Genomic DNA, 21,059 nt, shown 5'->3' on the forward strand with positions numbered 1-21,059 from the left:
GAAATTGGCATATTTGATTTATCAAAAAGGATACGGTGCACCGTATGAGTTATTCCGCAGCTGATCGAAGTTTTCAGGGGTGCTGGCAAATGGTCTGGATTGAAGTTTTAAAAATGCAGTAAATGACACAGTAACTGAATTGCTTGAATAAAAATACAAGTCATATTCAGTACTTATATCAGTAACCACAAAGAAATATCATGCATAAAAAACCATAGAAGACACTGCAACGCGCAGCAATCTGGAAAATACAACTTTCTGATAAATTATAACATCAAACAGAACTGGTAATTCATACATGTGTTGAACTTCTTAACTTATTTACCGTGAAACAATAAATGTTTGTCCTCAAAATGCACCGAACAAATATGAGCAGTGTCTGGATTGAATGATGCATCTGCCCTATTCACTGCTAAAATTAATTTAGCTCTCCATTCTTTGTCCTTGGGGAAAGAAAAGTAGCTGATCCGCTTTCTTTCCGATTCAAGTGATTTTGTTTTTGCATTGGAATTATGACAACCCACGACACAACAATGTTTGCCACCCATTCTAATGAATTGCCATATTGTTTACCTGGTTTCTATGCCTCCCGGTGAGGGCGCTGCTAGAATCGGAAGATCATTTTTCATCCGGAACACTGTTTTCGTTATGCAATATGTAAAGACTAGAGAACTCCCGAATGAGTCAGCGGTCCCTTCGTTATATGTCTATGGGACAAATAAGAATGAGTCAAAGTTATAAGAACTGATATTAAAAAAATTGAAATATTTACAAGCATTATGCAAATGTTTAAAAGTTCTTTGAACTCATCAAATTGCAATTTTACGTCTCTAAGAAAAGTGTAATGCATGTATATTTATTTATAAGTTTAATATTTTCGATGCATGCATGCTGTCTGTCCCCTTGCTTGTTTTCTTGAGCTGGTTCTTTATGAATACCAATGTTTTACATATTTCTATAAATATTGTTTCTGTTATAAGTTAATCATATAATATATACTCTAGTTTGTATATAAAATCATAATTTTTGTTGCTATGTACAATGTATATTGCTTGTTGTTCTTAGGAGTTCTACGACCAGTCTTGCATAATTCATAAGTATTTGAACCTGAGACGTTTTCATCAGAGAGAGTGCTCGCGAGCGCTTGGCAAAATTTGTGTTGCAGGTACACTGTAGGCCTAGAGATAATTTTGGCGAGCGATCGCGAGCACCCCCTCTGCTGAACACGCCTCTGTTATTTTTTTTTTCCAACGATGCATTATAGTAAGTTTATATAAATTATTGTGCATTGAAGTAATCACTCGAAAACGATCGATGGGTTAACTGCAGAATTTTAGAATTCAAGGCATTGGCCTTTGACCTTCTGATCATGAACTCTTAATCAGTAGGGACCTATTTAAGGAGGCCGACTTTAGTTTGCATTGCGCATGTTTTTGCGCATTCTAATATAATACAGTTGATTTATACTTCTTATGAATTTTTTTCAATGTCATTTATAAAATTGAACACAATAAACAAAATACAGTTAAAAATATTTAGATTGTTAAAGGAAATTTTTATTTTTAACACGATTTTTACGTTGTGCGGTAGGTGAGCATTGTCATTGCGCTTTTATGACGTTATGATAAAATGAAGCTTTGTAGGAGTACGTTATAAGAAATAACATAAAAGAAAAAGTAAAAATTGTACGCTGTTGAAATTTTATATTCAGAATGATGCTATCCTCGAGGATATTTTCTTCATTTTTGGAATGAATCCATTGTACCAATCATCATTCGTGATGATCCAAATATATAGCAAAATTTGGTGCATTTGAATATTTTGAGATGGCCCCCACTAAAAACCAGACGGTAGAATTTTGTGTTTTTTACATATAAGGTAGGAAATGAATGATATTACTAATCATATATAACAATTTGAGAAAAAAAGCTATTGTAATATTTTTTTAAAAACTGCTTTGATGTGCGGAAAATGACAGTTTCCTATATATTCCTATAGTAAATGTACCTCTATTTTGAGATGGTCCCTAAAAAGAACCAGACGGTCGATTTTCATGAACCTTCGCAAATAAACTAGAGTTGGTTTAAATTACATATTGTTAAAAAATAAAGAGTTATGCTATTGTAGTTTTTCCGCAAAAAAACCCAAATCGCCCTCCTTAAGTCAGACTAGAAGTTCTGATATTCATGTATTACTTTCATTGCAAAAGCTTACAGTCTTATGGATGATATTAATTGAAGACTTTATTCAAACAGTTGGACAGAGGGACGGACAGACATATGTACAATTTCAAAGAAAGTTGGGAACAAAACGAAAGAAATGCAACTCGATCGATCCCTGAAACATTTACATGTATACATACGTTAACGTAAGTAAAGAATTTGATGTTATTGTTTTTTTCAAATCATGATTCAGTTGAATACTGAATAGTGTATCATTTTCACTCTTTTTAATAAAAACAAACTCTTAACATTGGGATTATTAATCAGGGACGTAGCATCGGGGGGAGGGGGGGGGGGGCTGGGGGCCTGGCCCTCCCATTTTTTCTTGCAGCAACTAATATTTAAAAAGTTACATATAAAAAATTGAATTATCATGGAGTTGCCCCCCCCCCCCTCCCCACTTTTTTGGAAGTGTTGAGAATGACAATTGGTATGACAATATGAAAGCAAGGAAATTAGGAGTGAAATTGAAGTTTAAGATATACTACGCCAGCAACCAACACCCCCCCCCCCCCCCCCCCGGATTAGGATTTTGAAGATTTTGGAAAATTCAAAATTGTCATCTTGTCAAGATTTTTTGGGTGAGTTTGCCCCCCCCCCCCTCCCCACTTTCAAAAACGATTGCTACGTGCCTGTTAATAGTCTGTTAAATGGATAATACATAAAAATAAACGAAGTGCACATTTTATATTTCGTACAAAAAAACCAAACAAACAAAACCAAAAAACAATTGCATGGCGTGGTGTACATGCAGATCAAAGATTTCATAACTCACAAACAATTTTATCAACATGGTTAATGTGTACCATGCTCTCCAAACGTTGAATCAGCCATTGAATATAAATGTAAACATAATATGATGGACATTCGTCAAAGTGCAACTTGAACGATAGTTTCTGAAATTTAAAACGTTACAAATAAGCTAGACAATTATAAACATAGTTTTTGCTACGCCCCCTAAACATCCCCCCCCCCCCCAAAAAAAAAAATAAATAAAAATTGTACGATTAATTTTTTTATAGAATGTATTCTTATTAAAAAAAAAACCAAACAAACAAACGAGTATGAAATAGACAATACTTGCAGTAAGTTAAATAAAACTCCAAACAATCTACCAGTGTCTGATAATTTATCTGTGTCTGCGAAAGTGCAGAACGCCATATTTTGTTTTACAAACCATACACTATTAACAAGTAACAATACATGACTGTACATCTAAAACGTGCATTGATATATTTTTTGTAATTATATTCTTAATATCAAACACAAGATCACAAACGTCAATATGTACATGTAGTGGTCACTACTCTTCTCGTGGTTTGATGGCACCTATAAATAGAAGGGAAAATAAAATGATTTTGTTTAACGAATTTGTTTGTATTTTGTATACATTATATCTATACAAGTCAAATGGGCTATAGATAATACAAGTTGCTGTCCTTTAAAAAAGGACTACAATACGTGGACCATTTGGATGTGTTTCCAACGAAAACGTGAAAGCCTTAAGATTATCAGAGATTCCACCGACTCTAGCCCTCTGCTTTTAACCACTAAATTTGTACGTTGTATTACGTATACATGTATGTATAGCCCTGACTTTTTATCTCAGAATTTAAAGGATTCATACTTTTAAAATAATTATGATCTATCTATGAATGAAGCTTGCATGTATAATATCAGGCAATTGGTGAATTCTACTATTTGAGCACACATATACGATTCGTACTACTTTGTTAACTATGCAGTGACAGCTTTGTGTAAATTAAAAATTCCATATTTTGATGCATTTTTCTTGATTTAAACTTTTATACAGTGACATAATTATTCAATCATACTTAAATGCTTAAAAAAATTTAATCGGGAAGTTTTCTAGCCTCGCCTACTATAAAAGTAAAGTTCAGTTACATGTGTATTCGTAAAACAACAAAACACTGCAAATTATGCTATTTGATGCATATTGTAGTTTCGGCATAACATTAACTTATTTCGTAATACCGATTGTTCATATCACATGCCAATCATTTCTTTAAAAGGAATACTTTGTTTCTGTACTGTTTACCGACAACTTTACAATTACAGCGCCTTTGAACTTATGTGTGCATATGGCACGGAATCCCGATCCCGATTCAGATAAACGTGTGCTAGCCTGGTTCTCTGAGCTACCCATTACGCACAGGAACCAGGCTAGCTCATGCGCAGGCTGAATTTTCCCCATAGCATCCGGTTTAACCTCGCTTATATATTTTCTGCGTGGACCTCAGGGTCCACGCAATAAGTGTTTAACAATATAACCGATTAAACAATTTAACCGATGTACTGTCGACTTAAAACATAAAAATATTTTCTTGAGGTGGAATAACACATCGACATAATGGCTGCTCTTCCGGTGAAACTCACTTGCCCGGATGTTAATTTTCATAATTTCAGTGTAGCAAATTCACAGGGAACCCAATATGTATAATAAAACTCTTTTTTATTAAAGATAAATTACTACATATAGGAACTCATATTCTACCGTAATGATAAGTGTTACCTATTTTCAACTCCTCCAATTGTTTCATTCTCTTTTGGAGCAGATTGTTCACGTGGTTTTCCTGTCGCTCAGCAAATTTCCTTTGATCCGGATGCTCTTTTTTCCATTTCGCGAACCGTTCCTTCCATCCCTCACCTAATTCCCTGTTTAAAGGCACGTGTTCTCTCGGCTGGAATCGCCTCTCGGTCTCGGAAGACTCGGCAGATTCACCGAGGTCCGGGGCTCGAGTACTTCCCAATAGTACGGCTTTTGCTTCATCTACAGTGAAAAATATCAAAGCAATACCAAATGAGTTTTTTTTTTCGGGGGGGGGGGCTGCAAAAAGCTGTATTCATTGTTATTCTGCATGAAAATTAATCTTTTATGATAGAAAAAGAAGTAGTGATTAAAGAGAGCATTCAATTTTATCACTATCAGATGTATCTAAAATGACAAACCAATTTCTTTACAGGACGACAATACAGTCATTTTGCTTCAAACGGGTGTCTTTAGAAGTATCAATAAAATGAATATTTTAGACATGAAAACGGCAGCTGAAAGTTTGCTTTAATATTAATACTTTGTAACATTGCAATATATGCATTAGTTACTTAACATATTTGATGGTATTTTTGTGTTTAACCCTTTAGAATACAATTATACTTTTTTACAATGTTAAACAGATTAGTGATTAAGCAGAGGTACTGCTAAGAATTGAATACACACCCTCTCGATCGGCATCTTGGGCGGAGACATGGAGGATGGAAACAATGATCAGCGCCAACAAGATAAGAGTACGCATCTGAAAGCAAGTATACATAAACATTCTAAGAAGTCGTTCCTCTTATTCTCATGAAACGATCGAGTGGAGTGAAAAATAAATACACTCTTACATTAGGATAAATTTTACGGTAGGAATTTCAAAGAAACCCAGAAAACAATAATGATAACTTCAGAGCAACAACAATAAACAATGAAAAAAGACAGAGTAGCAGCCGGTGTTTTGTTTTTGTTTTTTTGTTTTTTGCATTAAATAAAATCATCCAAAATACTGATATACCACTAACCTTAATAAGGAGATAACGAGAGTACATGCAACTGCAACATGACCAGTTGAAGCAACAAAACCAAGCAACAGCAAATTGCAACAGAATTCATTTTATTATATATCACAGTAACTGTAAAGGTAACTAAGTTGTTACACAAATGAAAAGTCTAAACAAATTTCAAAAAAGATTTAAATTAAAAAATCAGATGGAAAAATTTGCTTTCTTCAAGTTTTTAGCATTGCACAAATGAGGTACCGTAGACACAAAAAAAAAGAAATTATTAACTTAATTGAGGTCATCAATACATTGTATTGAATTCTTTGTGGAAGCCATGCAGATAACTATAAAATGCTTTAAAATATGACTATCTTTTTATTACATATAAGAAATGTGGGTTTTTTCTCCAATTTTAATTTCGTAATTTCACTCATTTATGATTGCTTCCAGAATATTCCAAAACGTAACAAAACATTATGTTTATGACCTGTCAATTTAAAAATGAGATACCTTTCAGAATAACGTGAGTCTAGCTCACGTAATTACGTTTATTTAGTTTTTAAAAATCAGAAGTGTTTTATGTAAAGAAATATCTATGGAATGGCATATGGGACAAAATTAACATCAACGTTCGCTACACATATTAAAGCCTATTAAAGTTTTCCTTCCTTGATGTTTTTTATCTGGTTTAATTTATGTACCTTTTGTTTAAAGTTGAAGATCAATATGTTAACAATCAAATGAAACTGAAAAATTGATATATTGCAAATATTTTTGTCTTGCTGTAGGAGCGAACACAAGTACGCTTATAGAGCAATTATAGCGACGAATGCTAACCAATTAAGCATCTCATGGATTCATGACTGATTTACATAATTATATAAAGGAATATCTACAGAAAATAACCGCAATCCTTTTTTATTTTTATTTTTCAAAAACTATTTAAATATCCACTTGGACTTGCAAGCAGGTTATAAATTATAACACTGACAGTGCAAGCAGACTATTAGCAGACTATGATTGCTATAACAACACAAATTACACCCATATTATATGTATCTAATGTGTGCATAACGGGAAGACATCGTTTAAACTCTACCCAGGTAAGATAATTTTATTGATAGAATATGTAAATAAAGCACTTGACTCCGTACATGTAGTCATAGGAATTAGGCCAGTAACCCACAGATAAATACAGCACATAGCTTAGTTGACATAGACAATAGACCAGTTACCAAAAGGTCGCTTGATCAAACCCTGATGTGGTCACTTGATTGTGTGCGTTGTGTCCTTATACAAGGCACTTTACCTACACTGTTATGGTCCACCAAGCTGAAATTGTGTACCAGAACTCACTTGGAGGCAACCAGATGAGATTGGCTGATTTCCCATCCAGAAAGAATTAATGTCTCTTATGTTTTAGCACCAAGAAAACCAGCGAAAAGCACAAGCTTTATGTACCTTCAAGGCTATGAGAATGGTTTTAACTTTTCAACTTTAGTGTGAACAGTGTAATCTAAGTGAAAAACCTTTTTACTTGATACCATCAATTGCCAAATTACTGTGGTTTCATTAATTTTCGTGGGTATCAATTTTCGCGGATTTTCTAAAAACCACAGTTTCAAGGATAAGTAATATCGTGGCCAATGATCCTATCAATACAAAATGTTAGTTGAAAATGAACTTCGATGACCATTTAATTTCGTGGGTCAACTTAACAACGAAATCCACGAAAATTGGTATTCAACGAATATTGATGAAACCACAGTAATTTAAAAGTTACGCATGATGGATCGCTGAATCAGTTTTTTGCTTGACTCTTCAAAGTGTCTTAACTAAAAAATGGTCATATACTCTTTTGTTGGAAGAAAAATATTTAACCTGTACTTTTACAATTTGATTTGATAAATAAATATTAAATATATTGGAAGCATAATTTTTTTTTAATTGTTTGTTGATGTGACTTATTTGAAATAATTTGAAATGGAAAACAGTTACAATGTACATTATTGTGTTAATCGTATGCATAGACATATAAATGCAATTTTGTAAAGACTTACAAAATATTATAGATTTTAAGTATCCTGCGCATAAAATGTGTTCATTCATATTGAAAGAAGATACGGTTTCTGTCTAAAATATCATCTTTTGTTTAAAAATTGGAGAAAATAAACAAAAACATGGTTAATATTAATTCGTATAAGGTGTATTTTAATATCATAATGTTGAACATATTTGTTTGTTTAAGTGTCCATTTTAAGTACAACAATTAAAAAAATACACTTTTCCAAGTTTTTTTTACTACTTTTCACAAAGAATGCTATTTTTTTTTTTTGGCCAATTTTCTTCATTTTACGGCCTTAGATCTTTCTAGACTCTTAGTATAATATTGTTAAGGCATTACACTTTCAAACTATACTAAAAAATTCGCAATTTTCTTAAGGTTTGGCTTTAATAGAAGATTGACTGAGCTATATGTATTTATATCTTTAAAAACAAATATACCTATTTTGCTCTCTTTACATAGAACCAATATCTCTATCGATTTTTCTCTGCAAACCACTTAACATATATAAAAGCTCCATGTGTTGACGTTGCACATTTTTCTCACCAGTATCGAAAATGCGAGCATTTGATGATCCTCTTTTTGTTGTTGAAAAAACATCTTGTGATCATTTGCGCATTAAATTCACGTTTAATTTTTATCTGACATACTAATTTTCTTATATATTCTGAAGTCGTTTCATATTCTTCACTAATGGTGAAGTTAATTTAGATTATGAAAGATACAATTGAGCAAGCGTTGATTTTATTCTTTTCAAACAATGATACATTGATTTATATGTTGTGGTTTTTGATAATGAATAATAATAACCTTTGAAAAAACTAGAAAAGTTGAATAGTAGAATGTTTGAATGGTTATTTTTGCTTTCAAAAAATCACCTTTGCAATTTTTAAATCACTATTCAAACACTATCAATTTTTTTGTTTATAAAATCTCCATGTATATATATATATATATATATATATATATATATATATATATATATATATATATATATATATATATACACGTTTCAACTCTTATATTACCTCCTAATTTCCTTACCTCGAAGATAGTTATCTGATCCAAGAACTGCACAAGAACGCTGAAACAAACCCCAAGCAGCTTCAATAACTATTGTAGTAACTGAATATATAAGGGCATGAAAAACAAACGTTAGAGGTCCCATGGTCTGAGCCAGTTACTTCATCGATATCCAGCAATTGGACCAAGGTACTCCACTGAATGCAACTGCAAATTAAAACTTTATGTCAGTAAAGATCCAAAGACCTGTCGTCTGCAGGAATCGATAAGAAGTTTTCTGTTAGACTAATACTGTAGTCACGATCCTTTCTCTGTAAGATATATAATAACACGCAAAACCAACTCTTAACTTTATCTGCGTTAAAGAAGCTGATATGAATATCAGATATGTCTTCATAGTATCCATTACGTCTTCGCAATGTCGAAGTTCTTTATATAAAAAAAATAAGGTGAGTAGAAAGAATCTATTGCGAATAACAAAATAATTGACTTAAAGGGAAGATGGATTTCGCGGATAATCACTTTTGAAAATCAAAGTATGTTTTTAATTTTCTATCGTACATATTTTTTATTTTTTGTATATTATAATATTATTATTAATCTTCAAGGTTGGCTAAAGCAGCATTTTCTCAGAAAGATGGAGTTTTTTAAGAGGCACCCCGGCCCTGACTGATTTCTGTCATTAAGATAGTGGTCTATATTTACACCGAAAATAGTAAGTTTTGGATAGCTCAGTAGGTTTCACATGTCACACATGAAGTTTTTGTGCCCAGGTTCGATTCCAAATAATTTAATAATATACCACCTCAATAGCCATACAAATACAGACACTAAATGTCATTTCTTTTTAAAACTAGGAGCGTCCTTATTATCAATTTGTACAGACATTATATGCTTAAACCGTCGTGTACCTGTATTTGCCATGCGAATCTTCATTTCAAACCATGCATATTTCAGCTTCATGTATATTTCGTAACAGAAGAAAACATGCCTTCATGATTGATTGGTGATTGCAAATTGAGAAATACGTGCAAATCTTTATTTGATCTTATACTTAGTAACTGTACGATATGTTATGTTTTCAATGAAATTTCATATTCAACCTTCTGAGACCTTAGCGATATTCCTAATCAAAACATAAGACACTCGTTGGATAAATTACCTTCATTTCTAAACAAACTGCAAGACGTTAATGAATTCGTCGTGGGTTTTTTGTTGTTGTTTTTTTTGGTTTTTTTTGTTTGTTAGTTTTTTTGTTTCGTAATGTCATTTATCACTGTTCATGGAACTTCCAATCCATTTCAAAGTGACTGAATAAATAAATAATAATTAACAGTGACCTGTGCACAGCATTAACAACGAGAATGAGATAAAAAGAACAAACATCAATCAGGAATCTTGTTTATTATTATACAATTTGTACAAAAAATCTTGATATTGTTTTTCTTTGAAGGTTAAATTCATCTTGCTGATGAAGGATAAGTCATAGAAAAGTAATTCTTATAGCGAGCTCGTGTAGATTTTGCATACATGCACGCCGATTCCTAATTGTTTCCTTTAAAACATCTTACGTCCTCTTTTGCCTTTTTCCTTACCTTAAAAACACACAAACAATATTGAGTTGCATTGATATTGAATTTTTAAATTGTTGTTAAGTATGCATTCTAATATCACATGATATGCATATTGATACGTTAAAAAAATTACCCGTAGACGTAGAGATTTGAGAAAAACGTATATTATTTTTTTATTTTTATGCATTGATCACAGGCCAATGATTTAAGTTCTATATCATTATATTACATTGTTATAACCTTGATTTATAAAGGATCAAATATGACACAAAGGTGCTTGAACTTTATTGGACAATATTTAAAAAAAAAACCCCACATATATAGTATCTAAGATTCCATATTTTATTCATATTTTTATTTTTTATAAGAGTAAGTAACATTTTCCGAATGTGAATGGATTAAAGACTTAAATTTCATCAAATATATTGCATATGACATAATTCAATTAAGTAATAAGGAATCATTCTTTGAGTATAAGGATGTGATAATTTCGGTCGGGGCGTGATTAAATCCAATTAAGTCCAAAGGGATTTATGATAAATTTGATCACGCCCCAAACGAAATGATCACCTCATAATACGAATAGATTGATTCTTTATTACTTATATTCATATAATTTTCAACCATCGTACGATTAAATACTCAAGTATAGATAAGCAAACACCTCTGGCGCCTCAATATGGCGTCATTTGAAGTTATTGGTTATGTAGTAAAAAATCGATACGTAGTGTTATCACAGGCAAAGACACTGAAAAATGTAAATGTTGGTTAATATTTTGGTTGTTCCACGTAGAAATCAATTTTACAAAATACCCTCTCGTACCAAAAGTATTTTAATTTTCTCTTCCCCTTTTATATTTTAAATTGTAAACAAGACGTACGTTAGAAAGTTTTCTGGAGTAATGTTTTGTAAGGCTTCAAGGATATTAATATCTATTAAAGCAAAAATGTTAAAAAAATAATATTTAAAATGATATTAAAAATCTATTGAACTTGGTACTTTTTTGACATACATTTGAATAGTTTTCTGAAAACCTTTTTGTAAAATTTAAGTATTTTGAACACAACGTTAATATGATTTATTGAGCTATACTATATACATTGTATCTATGCGAACCAAAAAATCTTACTTTGTATTTTTGAAATTAATAAAGGGTAATGATCACGATTTTGGTCATAAATTATTATTCCGATTTGAATGTTTACAATACTTTCGTACGATACTTTCCACAGACAATCAACATTTGAGTGTTATTTGTTGAGTTATAAGCGAGTCACAGAGCTTACAATTATTTGCTATGTAAACAAAACTTTAAAAGTTGAAGTGAATTTTCCAGTTTTAGACTTAAAAATGTGTTAAATGCAAGAAACTGCTTATTAATGCTTAAAAGCAATAAGAAGATAACCTATTCAGCTTGAAACAGATTCTTAACTTATATATTGAACCTGTGTAAACACAAACAGGCCACACGCTTTGTATGTACATGAGCCCTGTATTTTGCTTATCACTCTACGACTGGCTCTCAATTTCATTTGATCATTGGAAGTGCATTTCCCAACCAATGTTAATGATAAAAACAGAAAAAAGAATTTGACTAAAATCGTGACCGTGCCTGTTAAAATCTCAGGAAAAAAAGTTGGATAACGTTCAATAGTGGCCCCCAAAAAGCTAAACAAAAATTCTTAATTTATCACTCTAAACATTTTTAGAATCGTTCAACGCTATTTTTAAAAGATAATTTTCTGTTTAAAAAATGGTTATCAGTGAATTAAAAAGTGAATACTAACTAATATATTGTGAAAAGAACAAATTTGACATACTTTTGGTATATAAGTGTAGTTCATTACGTAGAAATGTACTAAGTCGAAATAACTCACCGAATAATCTGTCTCCCTTGCTCTTCTTTGCCTCGCCCTTAGCCTTTCTTCCAAATTCCGGTTTGCCAGATTTCTTGTCACCTTGTTCTTGTGGCCTTATTTGACCTTTTGAACCTTTGGCCATCTTTCGCATTTTCTTCAATTCATCTATGCGATTTTTCCACTTTTTCCCCTTTTCAATCTCTCCGTCGGTGGGGGGATCTTGGTTGTAACCTGGCTGGGGTTTGTCAGGTACCTGGCCACCAGATGGCGCTGGAGGCGTGCTTCCTTCTTCCCTTGGCGGTTTTGTGACGTCTCCCTCCTCTGGAGCCAGTGTTTTATCAACAGGTTCAGGTTCCATAGTTCCGGGAGGTGGCGGCGCTGGTGATGATTTATCAGCGCCCTCTGGACGCTTGGTGGTTCCTTTCATAATATCACAATCATGAAGATTAACAGGAAATTAGATACAAGTTATTAAAATAGAATTAACACATTGTCCCTAACGCACAACAATTTTTCTTTATGTGCTATCCTATCAAAAATGTATGCAGAATTGGACATATTTAGAATTTTAATAATCTTAAGTACTTTACCTTCAATATCTTGGGCTAGTAGCTGGCCTGCAACCAGGGCACATACTGCTATAATGAAATAGACACGCATCTGAAACGACAGAGATAAATATACATAATTTGGGCAAGTTTAAAGTAAATATTTACAAGACTTAAATACAAAAGCCTTTTTCTCAGCTGAAAATAATTGCAACAGTAATGAAAAATACCGCACACTTTATGCATTTAAGGAAACTGGGCGGTCAACAAATTACCACCCCCCTCTGATCATATATCTGTTTTAAACTTTTAAACATATTTTTACAGTTGACCAAGAATTAGCTTCTATTTAAAAAGATGTATAAACGATTTAACATTTCAAAATTTCCTTTACTCTATGTAGAGTTCTTTGTCTAAAGGAGAGAATATAGGCCAAAATTTGCCAAGACTATCCATTCCCCTTTAAGTAATATTCTTAAAGTAAGGGTTATATTTTGCTGCAAAGACATGATACTAGCATAATACTTCTGCACTAATCCTTAATCATTTTTTATATGATAAAAGAATCAGAGCAAATTTGTATTGTTCATTGCTTTGATTAATAAATGCATCAATTTATTTAAAAAAAAAATTAATGTATTAACCTTTGTTTTTATTTTCAAGTAGAGTTGTAAATTGCAATTTTAGTAACAACATTAAGCTCAAACTAAATGTATACCTTGAGTGTGATAGATACTGCAAATTCTTCTTTTCAGCTATTGGTGGCGGAGGATAAAAACAAGTACGGACTCCTCTAAGACCAGCTAAGAGGTAACGATTTGATTCACTGTAAATTGAATGCGTTACTCCGCTTTAAATACACTCTTAGAACCCCAGTCACGAGACAAATTCTCATAGATCGTGACTTCCAAACAAAAGGGGAGGTGGATTGAAGCCAGGGAATCTGCCGACAAGGGCAGAATTTGATTATGTACCCAGTCACGATTTGCCGGTAAAGAAAAATCACGGGTTTTCGTTTCATTATTTTAAAGCTGTTTAAATATTCCTAACATGTACATTATTCATTGCATGTACGATATTTAGTTTAAGTTTAAAGTTGTGAAAAGAAATTTTGTAATAGCGTTCTTTTCTTTTTTCTGTCTTTTTTATTGGGGGAGGAGGCTTCCTGTTATCGATAAATCAATCTTATATAGCCAGCGAATTATTTTGAAATGTGAAAGATTTGATGCATAAAAATGCATTCTGAATCCATGTTTTTGTTTCTTCACTAGTATTCTTTATATATGATCGCTAGAATATATGTCATTGTAAGTTTCGCCACACGAACATGAAGATGTGACGAATAAATTACTTTAGTTTGCAATATTTTATTTGTAAAATGTTTTTCAATATCATTTTATATATGTTAGAATGCATTGCTAGCCAGTGTTTAATTTATTCATTTAAATCCATCGAAATTATGTATCGATCATCGAATTTAATTAATCAGCTATAGTTTATAAATTTCATGGATTGATTTCTTTACTACTAAATTTTGTCGACTTTGTATTCAATATGATAATTTATGACTATGTTTAAAAGAACAATCGAACCTAGATGGTAACAATCTAACAATTGGAAGTAAGATTAACAGTTACTTAAGTTTCATTATACTTGATCTTACTTAAAAGTTATCTATTTCAATTTGGGAAATTGGATAGCAAATATTTTCACTTTCAGGTTTGACAAATCCCTTATTTCCACACATAAAGATTGTTGCTTTAGTATTTTCTTTAAAACAGAAACTTTAAAATAAAAAAGAAATATTTTCTCTAATCTGTTTTTATCTAATTCTCTATTTGTATAATTAGCTTCATAAAAAATACCCCCCTCCCAAAATGCACAAAATAAAAATAAGTACACAGAAAACTTAGTATTTAATAACTTTTTTTAAAAATGCCTAGTATGGTATAGATTACATGTTTGCCATAGTACTGTGGTTCCATTTCTATTCGTTAAAAACCAGTTTTCCTGAATATCGTTGTACATAAAGTTGATCCTAAAAAATAAAAGTTCATTGAAATGCGATTTTTACTAACATTTTGTAATATTTACACTTGCAAATGTTTTCCTTTACATTAAACCGTTTGCACAATACGCTGTTATTCCTGCATAACATCAGTCTGGGTATAAATGAAAAATTGATTTAGGCATAAAGAAAAAAACTTATCTGTAATTTGTTATACGAAGCTTAATTCATTCATAGTTTCTTCTATATATAACATTAATTGCGAGATAAACGACCATGGCTTAAGATTAGCGTAAGATAGTGGTTATGAATCGAGTATTCTCGAAAGTTACAATCGCAATTTGTCAAAGTAGATAAAATAGTTATAGTTCATTTATGACTTTCATTACAAGTCTCAATGAAAATCGTCAATTCGATATCACAGACATTTCGTGTTTAGTCCATTACTGCTTACGCCTCTCTGTCCATTTTGTTCGTAAACGAAATTAAAATAGCTTGTCTCTAAAATGTCCGAGGAAAATCATTATACTCTTGAGTCTGATTCTGCAATAGAAACTGAAAATCCCTTAGTAGACTCTAAATCAGTTTTCAATCGCGTTTTTCTTTCAACTTTTCAACTAACATTTTGTATTGAAAGGATCATCGGCCACGAATTTCCGCATCCTTGAAACTGTGATTTTTATTGAATTTACAAAAATTGACACCTACTAATATTGATGTAACCACAGTTTAATTTTGTTCTTTATTGATAGAGGAATTCCACACCTTTTAAACGAAATATAAAGCCACACAATATACTAGTAATTATATCGATTTAGAACAAAGCAACCCCATCTTTTAATTACATTTTCAAACAAAACAAAAGAACCAACTAGGTTTCAATTTTTATTAAAGTTGTATGGGACACCGGACACCTTCATATTATGACGTAGTTCCATTTTGAATAAATAGTAAATCAAGTCTAATGTTATAAATATTTCATTGCCCAAAATTAATACCTAATAACGTGGCGTAGTGGTTTAGAGCATTAGGTACAAATCTTCAATTCATGAGTCCGAATCCTGCTTGGGCTTTTATAATTTCTACCCTTTCAAAAAATTAAGATTTTGTTAGATTTTGTAAATTTTTGAAATTCAAAACGGTGAAAGTACATGTATTTTGATTATAATGTACTTATAATCAACATTAATATCGACAGGTGTCTCATACTATCATAAATTTACATATTCAATACAGTTGATATTTGCACTGTGCATATAAATACTTCACATTCACTCCTTGAGACATGGAACCACCTTCGGAAGCGTGACCTAAATAACCGTCCTTCACGGACTACGGACACACTAGACGAGTTTCATGACTTTTTGTGTTTGACAAGTGGGCTAAATATAGGATATCTTTTCAAAAGTTTACCCTCAAGAGACGATGAGTCAATGTTTATGTATGCAAAATATGTATGAGGATTTCCATTTTGGAAGGCTTAGTTTTCTTTAGAAGAAAAAAAATCGAAAGAAGTTTAAATGACTAGAAAATTAATAAAATTCACAATGATTGACGAATGCGTAAATGGTATCAAATTTTTCTTTATTTCATTCAAATGAAATCTTTTTTTTTTTATCAAATTTGTTTTTTGAAAAATAGAAATTTAAAAAAAAACCAGTATATTACTTTTCTATAATTATAATAAATAACTTATTTTTCAATATTTAGCATTTTTTTTTTTACGAACTAATTATAAGAAATCTGGAACATATTATGAATTATCGTTTTCAGAGTGATTGACTGTAATAAATCTTGATGCTTAAAATACCATTCATTTTAAAAATAATAAGAATAATTTCACCAAGTCAGAGTTATCAAACAACAGTTAAGAATTCAACTACTAATACATGTATCAAACATCTTTAGATTCGTTTTATGTTGCAGATCTGTCCAAAATTTTGTATCAAATATAAAACTTAAAAAATATTTTATAGTCTCCATTGAAAAAATAATAATTTGCCAATTTTTCAAGAAATTTGGATAATTTGGGTAACGTAAAACACATTTTAATCACAACCACTTGTTGGTCACAAGCAAACCATTTTTATCACATGAAACGATCACAACGATTGATTTTCAATACAAGCAAAACTTAGTATGATTATAGAGTGTTAAAAACGGACAATATATATCTTGACGATATCTGAAAATCATATTGGTAAGATTATATTGGTAAATCTGGAATAATTCGTTTTTGATAAGTTTACTACATGCGATTTACTGTGTTTCTGGACTACATATTAAAAACTTCTTTTATCTCATGCAATATAAAAACTAAACCCATCCAGACGTTGTAAATTCTTCGCAATTACAAAGAATTGTTTTTATGATTAAAACAATATTTTTAGTATTGTTTTGCAGCACGTGCTTTGGATTTGCAATCACATGTTTTATAAAAAGCAAAAAAGTCATCATCCTTTATCTGACGCAAGTTTGAAAAGGTATGATCTACATTTATGCCCGTTCAAATTTTTGAATACATCCTGTGCTTATTTTTGTATCATAAGGATTTTCTTTTAAGTTGCAATGTTAATTAATTTATTTACATGTATCACTTTCATTATGAACTCATAATTTGCTTTCATTACAATGTTAAGGCTCTCAGCCAATAAGGTACAATGCATTAAATTGCTACGTATTGATGTGAAAGCCCAATACAGGGAAATATTCGCCCCGTTTTATTTTCGCCCCTCTGTTGTCAGCGAGCAAATTCCACAATTTCAAATTATCTCTTCAAACAGTTGTGTATGGGCGATTTCAAGATAGGGCAAAAGTTTTTGCAAGTAAAGAAGGGCAAAAATTTCACGAGGCGAAAATAACCCTGTATACAGTAGTATGGTAAAAGGGATGGATGGTTATTTTTAGACTATATATATATATATATATATATATATATATATATATATATATATATATATATATATATATATATATATATATATATATATATATATCAGGCTTGGGGTAATACTAAATGTAATGGTAATGCATTGCAATGCATTACATGTTTTCAAAGTAATGCTAGTAATGTGTAATGCTACAAAATAAGCATTACAAGTAATGGTAATGTAATTCATTACTTTCCAAAATTTAGTGTAATGCTGGCATTACATGGCATTACTTTGCATTACTATGCTTATTCATGCATGTTCACTTTAAAAAAATTGTGATGAATAGATGAATAGCTGAAATTGAATTTGATTACCTTTATTATAAAGAAGAAAGAAATAATTCTTGAAATAAAAATGTTTTAGTTGTATTAAAAAAGATTTATTGTTCATATTACTAGATACAATGTATGACAAAACAGTTTCATAACATTTTTATAAGTGTTGTTTTTAAGAGTTTTAAATCATTTAAACAATTTATTCCAATTAGTTTGCACTTCAATAAAGATGTGTCAACAACATATTATGCCCCCAGGATAACCTAAGTATCAAAACAATCTACTGTTATAAGAAGTGCTAAACACCCCAATCCCCTTCCCTATGCCATGTCCCAATAGAATAGGGGACAGACATGCACCTTTAAGGGCAAAATGAATGCACTGTCCATCCATGATAAAAATCGAAATCACTTCCAATATTATAACCCATTTGAAAATAATTTCTCCCTCTCTGTCTCTCTGTCTCTGTCTCTCTCTCTTCTCTCTCTCTCTCTCTCTCTCTCTCTCTCTCTCTCTCTCTCTCTCTCTCTCTCTGTTGTACATGTATATTAAGTACATTAGTTTGGACTGATAGAAAATTTATATTTTCAATTAATATATCCTAAGATAAAGATTGTCTAACAATCTTTCAGTCCCAGCTTCCACTGCACCTGTAGAACGTTTATTTAGTATAGCTGGGGAGATTTTCAAACTAATAGGATGCAGTTAAAAGATGAAACCTTTGAAACTTTGATCATAAAGTGCCACAGCAATATTTTGTCTTAAAGTGTCTTCAGCATAAAGAAATCCGATTAAAATATATAAAGAAATATAACTGGGAAAAACCCTCTGTCTATAAATTAATACAATTAAGTGTCCAAAATTATAAAGATTTAATTGTGTTATCTGGGGAAATATCTCTATTTAGCTTTTTATTAACCGCAACATTATTCCATAAATTGTTTTCTATTATGCACGAATTCTGTGTCTCTATATCATATCTGACATTGTATCATGCCAAATGTCTATAAATATCTTTTTACTTATGTAATATGTTGTTCATAATGCCACAAGATTATTGTATATTGAGCAAATAAAGAATGACTCTGTAGAGTCATTGAATTTGAACCTGATACTGAACATGAACATGTAGATATGTTAAAGAGTGTTTTATATTTGAAACATTTGCAAAAACTCTTTATTAGCTTTACTTTTTTAAAACAAAGTAATGGTAATTGAAATGCATTACTTTACTCATGTAATGGTAATGTAATGCATTACTTCAAGAAAATCAAGTAATGGTAATGGTAATTTAATGCCCAAATTCATGATGTAATGGTAATGTAATGCATTACTTTACAATGTAATTCGCCCCAAGCCTATGTGTATATATATATATATATATATATATATATATATATATATATATATATATATATATATATATATTAGGGATGTCAACGAGTACCCGGTTAACCGGGTACTCGATCGAACGTCCGAGTATCGAATACTAAAATTGGTACTCGGTTACTCGGATGTATATTTTCTAATATTTCTAAGTTTATTTAATAATGCATTAAAACATCGGTTTTAAAACTTAAAATGTCCACTGCACTTGTACATACAGTAAATAGGACTTCTTACGCCTCTAAATATGCTAAATGACCGTTATCGCCCGTGGCATTGTTTATATAGTAATTATCGTGACCAAGCACCTGTTACCTAGCTTTCCTCACCATGGCTGTCTTCTACCCTTATTTTTGGCTTACTTTAATGATTTGTTTTCACTGAACATCGTTGATATAGTCTATTACATAAATTAGATCGGCACACAGTAGAGAAATTGAACAGACCTAAAATGCCGCCACTGACTTCAAAGGTCTGGAAATACGAAGTGCTCATAATTCTTACAACAGAAACACACTTACGGGGAAACCTCCCATTAGATCATGTGGTTATATTTCTACAAAAGTGACCAAGGTTTTACAGTTATCAATGTACTTGTTCATATTTATTTACACTTTTACCGAGTACCCGGGTACTCGATCGGAAAAACGTCCGAGTAACCGAGTACTAAAAATTGACCGATTTGACATCCCTAATATATATATATATATATATATATATATATATATATATATATATATATATATATATATATATATATATATATATATATATATATATAAACATTGTTAATAGATCAACAAATCCTTTTTAAAATATCATTATTGATATTAATATCATTCTTTGATTGTGTTTACTGTATATACCTTTAAACTTTGCCTCAAGGTCTATTTTTAGTACAGATTCCGCTTTCTGCATCGGCATGAAATCTGTTAAATCCTAATTAATTCATGTACATTTGAGACTTGCAATTTGATTTTGATAATGATCAGGACTGAAACAATGTGAAATGTAATCCTTCATGAGATAATATTATTAAGTTGTCCAAGTTCAAACTGTCAGAGGAAAGGTTTTCTAAAAGTGTTGATGAATTTATCTAAAACAGTATTAATTTTATAACATTAACGTCGTTGATTTAGACCAAAACAAAATCAAAACAGGAATATATAGGAACGAGGATTCATTATGGTCGGTTACATCTTGGGGAAAAGATTCAATTTATGCTGGCACATTATTATTTCATAAACGTACCTTGCATTTTTCAGCCATTTACATTGGCAAACAGGTATTCCCATATTGAATTAGCCTAGACACGTTTGAAAACAGATGCTATTAATTTCTAATCAATACTGGAATTTAAAGCGTGTTTTAATTCGTCCAGTCTTATATTAGCCCGTAGAGTTGATAACTAGGACGAAATAAGCGACTATTAAACGGGGGGGGGGGGGGGGGCAATATTTTTTCTGTTTACATAAGGCATTTGCACAAATACATGTTTGTCGTAATAAACTGATTTGATTCGTAAAAATAAAGCATTTAAAAAAGAGAAATACTGTAAATAATTGGACGCAACACAATTCTGTACTTAAGGTATATAAATAGTTCGT

The 21,059-nt window shown here is 31.3% G+C and overlaps 2 protein-coding genes across 3 annotated transcripts; both read right to left on the reverse strand.

Annotated features, from left to right (window-relative positions):
* Positions 1-3,212: 3,212 nt before the first annotated feature.
* On the reverse strand, positions 3,213-9,255 carry LOC128185046 (uncharacterized). 2 transcript variants are annotated; one of them, XM_052854718.1, is made up of 4 exons: positions 8,874-9,255; positions 5,461-5,536; positions 4,756-5,013; positions 3,213-3,551 (listed from the first exon to the last, which is right to left on the reverse strand). In XM_052854718.1, the coding sequence occupies exons 2-4, from the start codon at positions 5,534-5,536 to the stop codon at positions 3,526-3,528; spliced, it is 360 nt and encodes a 119-aa protein (XP_052710678.1). In that variant the 5' UTR covers positions 8,874-9,255; the 3' UTR covers positions 3,213-3,525. The 2 variants fall into 2 exon arrangements, with proteins under 2 accessions (XP_052710678.1, XP_052710677.1); XM_052854717.1 differs by having other exon boundaries at positions 8,890-9,246.
* A 1,002-nt stretch (positions 9,256-10,257) lies between these two features.
* On the reverse strand, positions 10,258-13,990 carry LOC128184677 (basic salivary proline-rich protein 4-like). Its single transcript, XM_052854247.1, has 4 exons — positions 13,569-13,990; positions 12,893-12,962; positions 12,321-12,722; positions 10,258-10,463 (listed from the first exon to the last, which is right to left on the reverse strand). The coding sequence occupies exons 2-4, from the start codon at positions 12,960-12,962 to the stop codon at positions 10,426-10,428; spliced, it is 510 nt and encodes a 169-aa protein (XP_052710207.1). The 5' UTR covers positions 13,569-13,990; the 3' UTR covers positions 10,258-10,425.
* Between the last annotated feature and the right edge of the window lie 7,069 nt (positions 13,991-21,059).

Source organism: Crassostrea angulata, chromosome 5 (genome assembly GCF_025612915.1).
Source record: "Crassostrea angulata isolate pt1a10 chromosome 5, ASM2561291v2, whole genome shotgun sequence".
Lineage (NCBI taxonomy): Eukaryota > Metazoa > Mollusca > Bivalvia > Ostreida > Ostreidae > Magallana > Magallana angulata.

Excerpts from the sequence above, each read along its gene's own strand:
- LOC128185046 (XM_052854718.1), bottom strand. The coding sequence starts at position 5,536 with ATGCGTACTCTTATCTTGTTGGCGCTGATCATTGTTTCCATCCTCCAT. Across the intron at positions 5,014-5,460 it reads CCAAGATGCCGATCGAGAGG|ATGAAGCAAAAGCCGTACTA; the intron begins GTGTGTATTCAA and ends TTTTCACTGTAG. Across the intron at positions 3,552-4,755 it reads ATTGGAGGAGTTGAAAATAG|GTGCCATCAAACCACGAGAA; the intron begins GTAACACTTATC and ends TTCTATTTATAG.
- LOC128184677 (XM_052854247.1), bottom strand. The coding sequence starts at position 12,962 with ATGCGTGTCTATTTCATTATAGCAGTATGTGCCCTGGTTGCAGGCCAG. Across the intron at positions 12,723-12,892 it reads ACTAGCCCAAGATATTGAAG|GAACCACCAAGCGTCCAGAG; the intron begins GTAAAGTACTTA and ends ATATTATGAAAG. Across the intron at positions 10,464-12,320 it reads CAAGGGAGACAGATTATTCG|GTAAGGAAAAAGGCAAAAGA; the intron begins GTGAGTTATTTC and ends TGTGTTTTTAAG.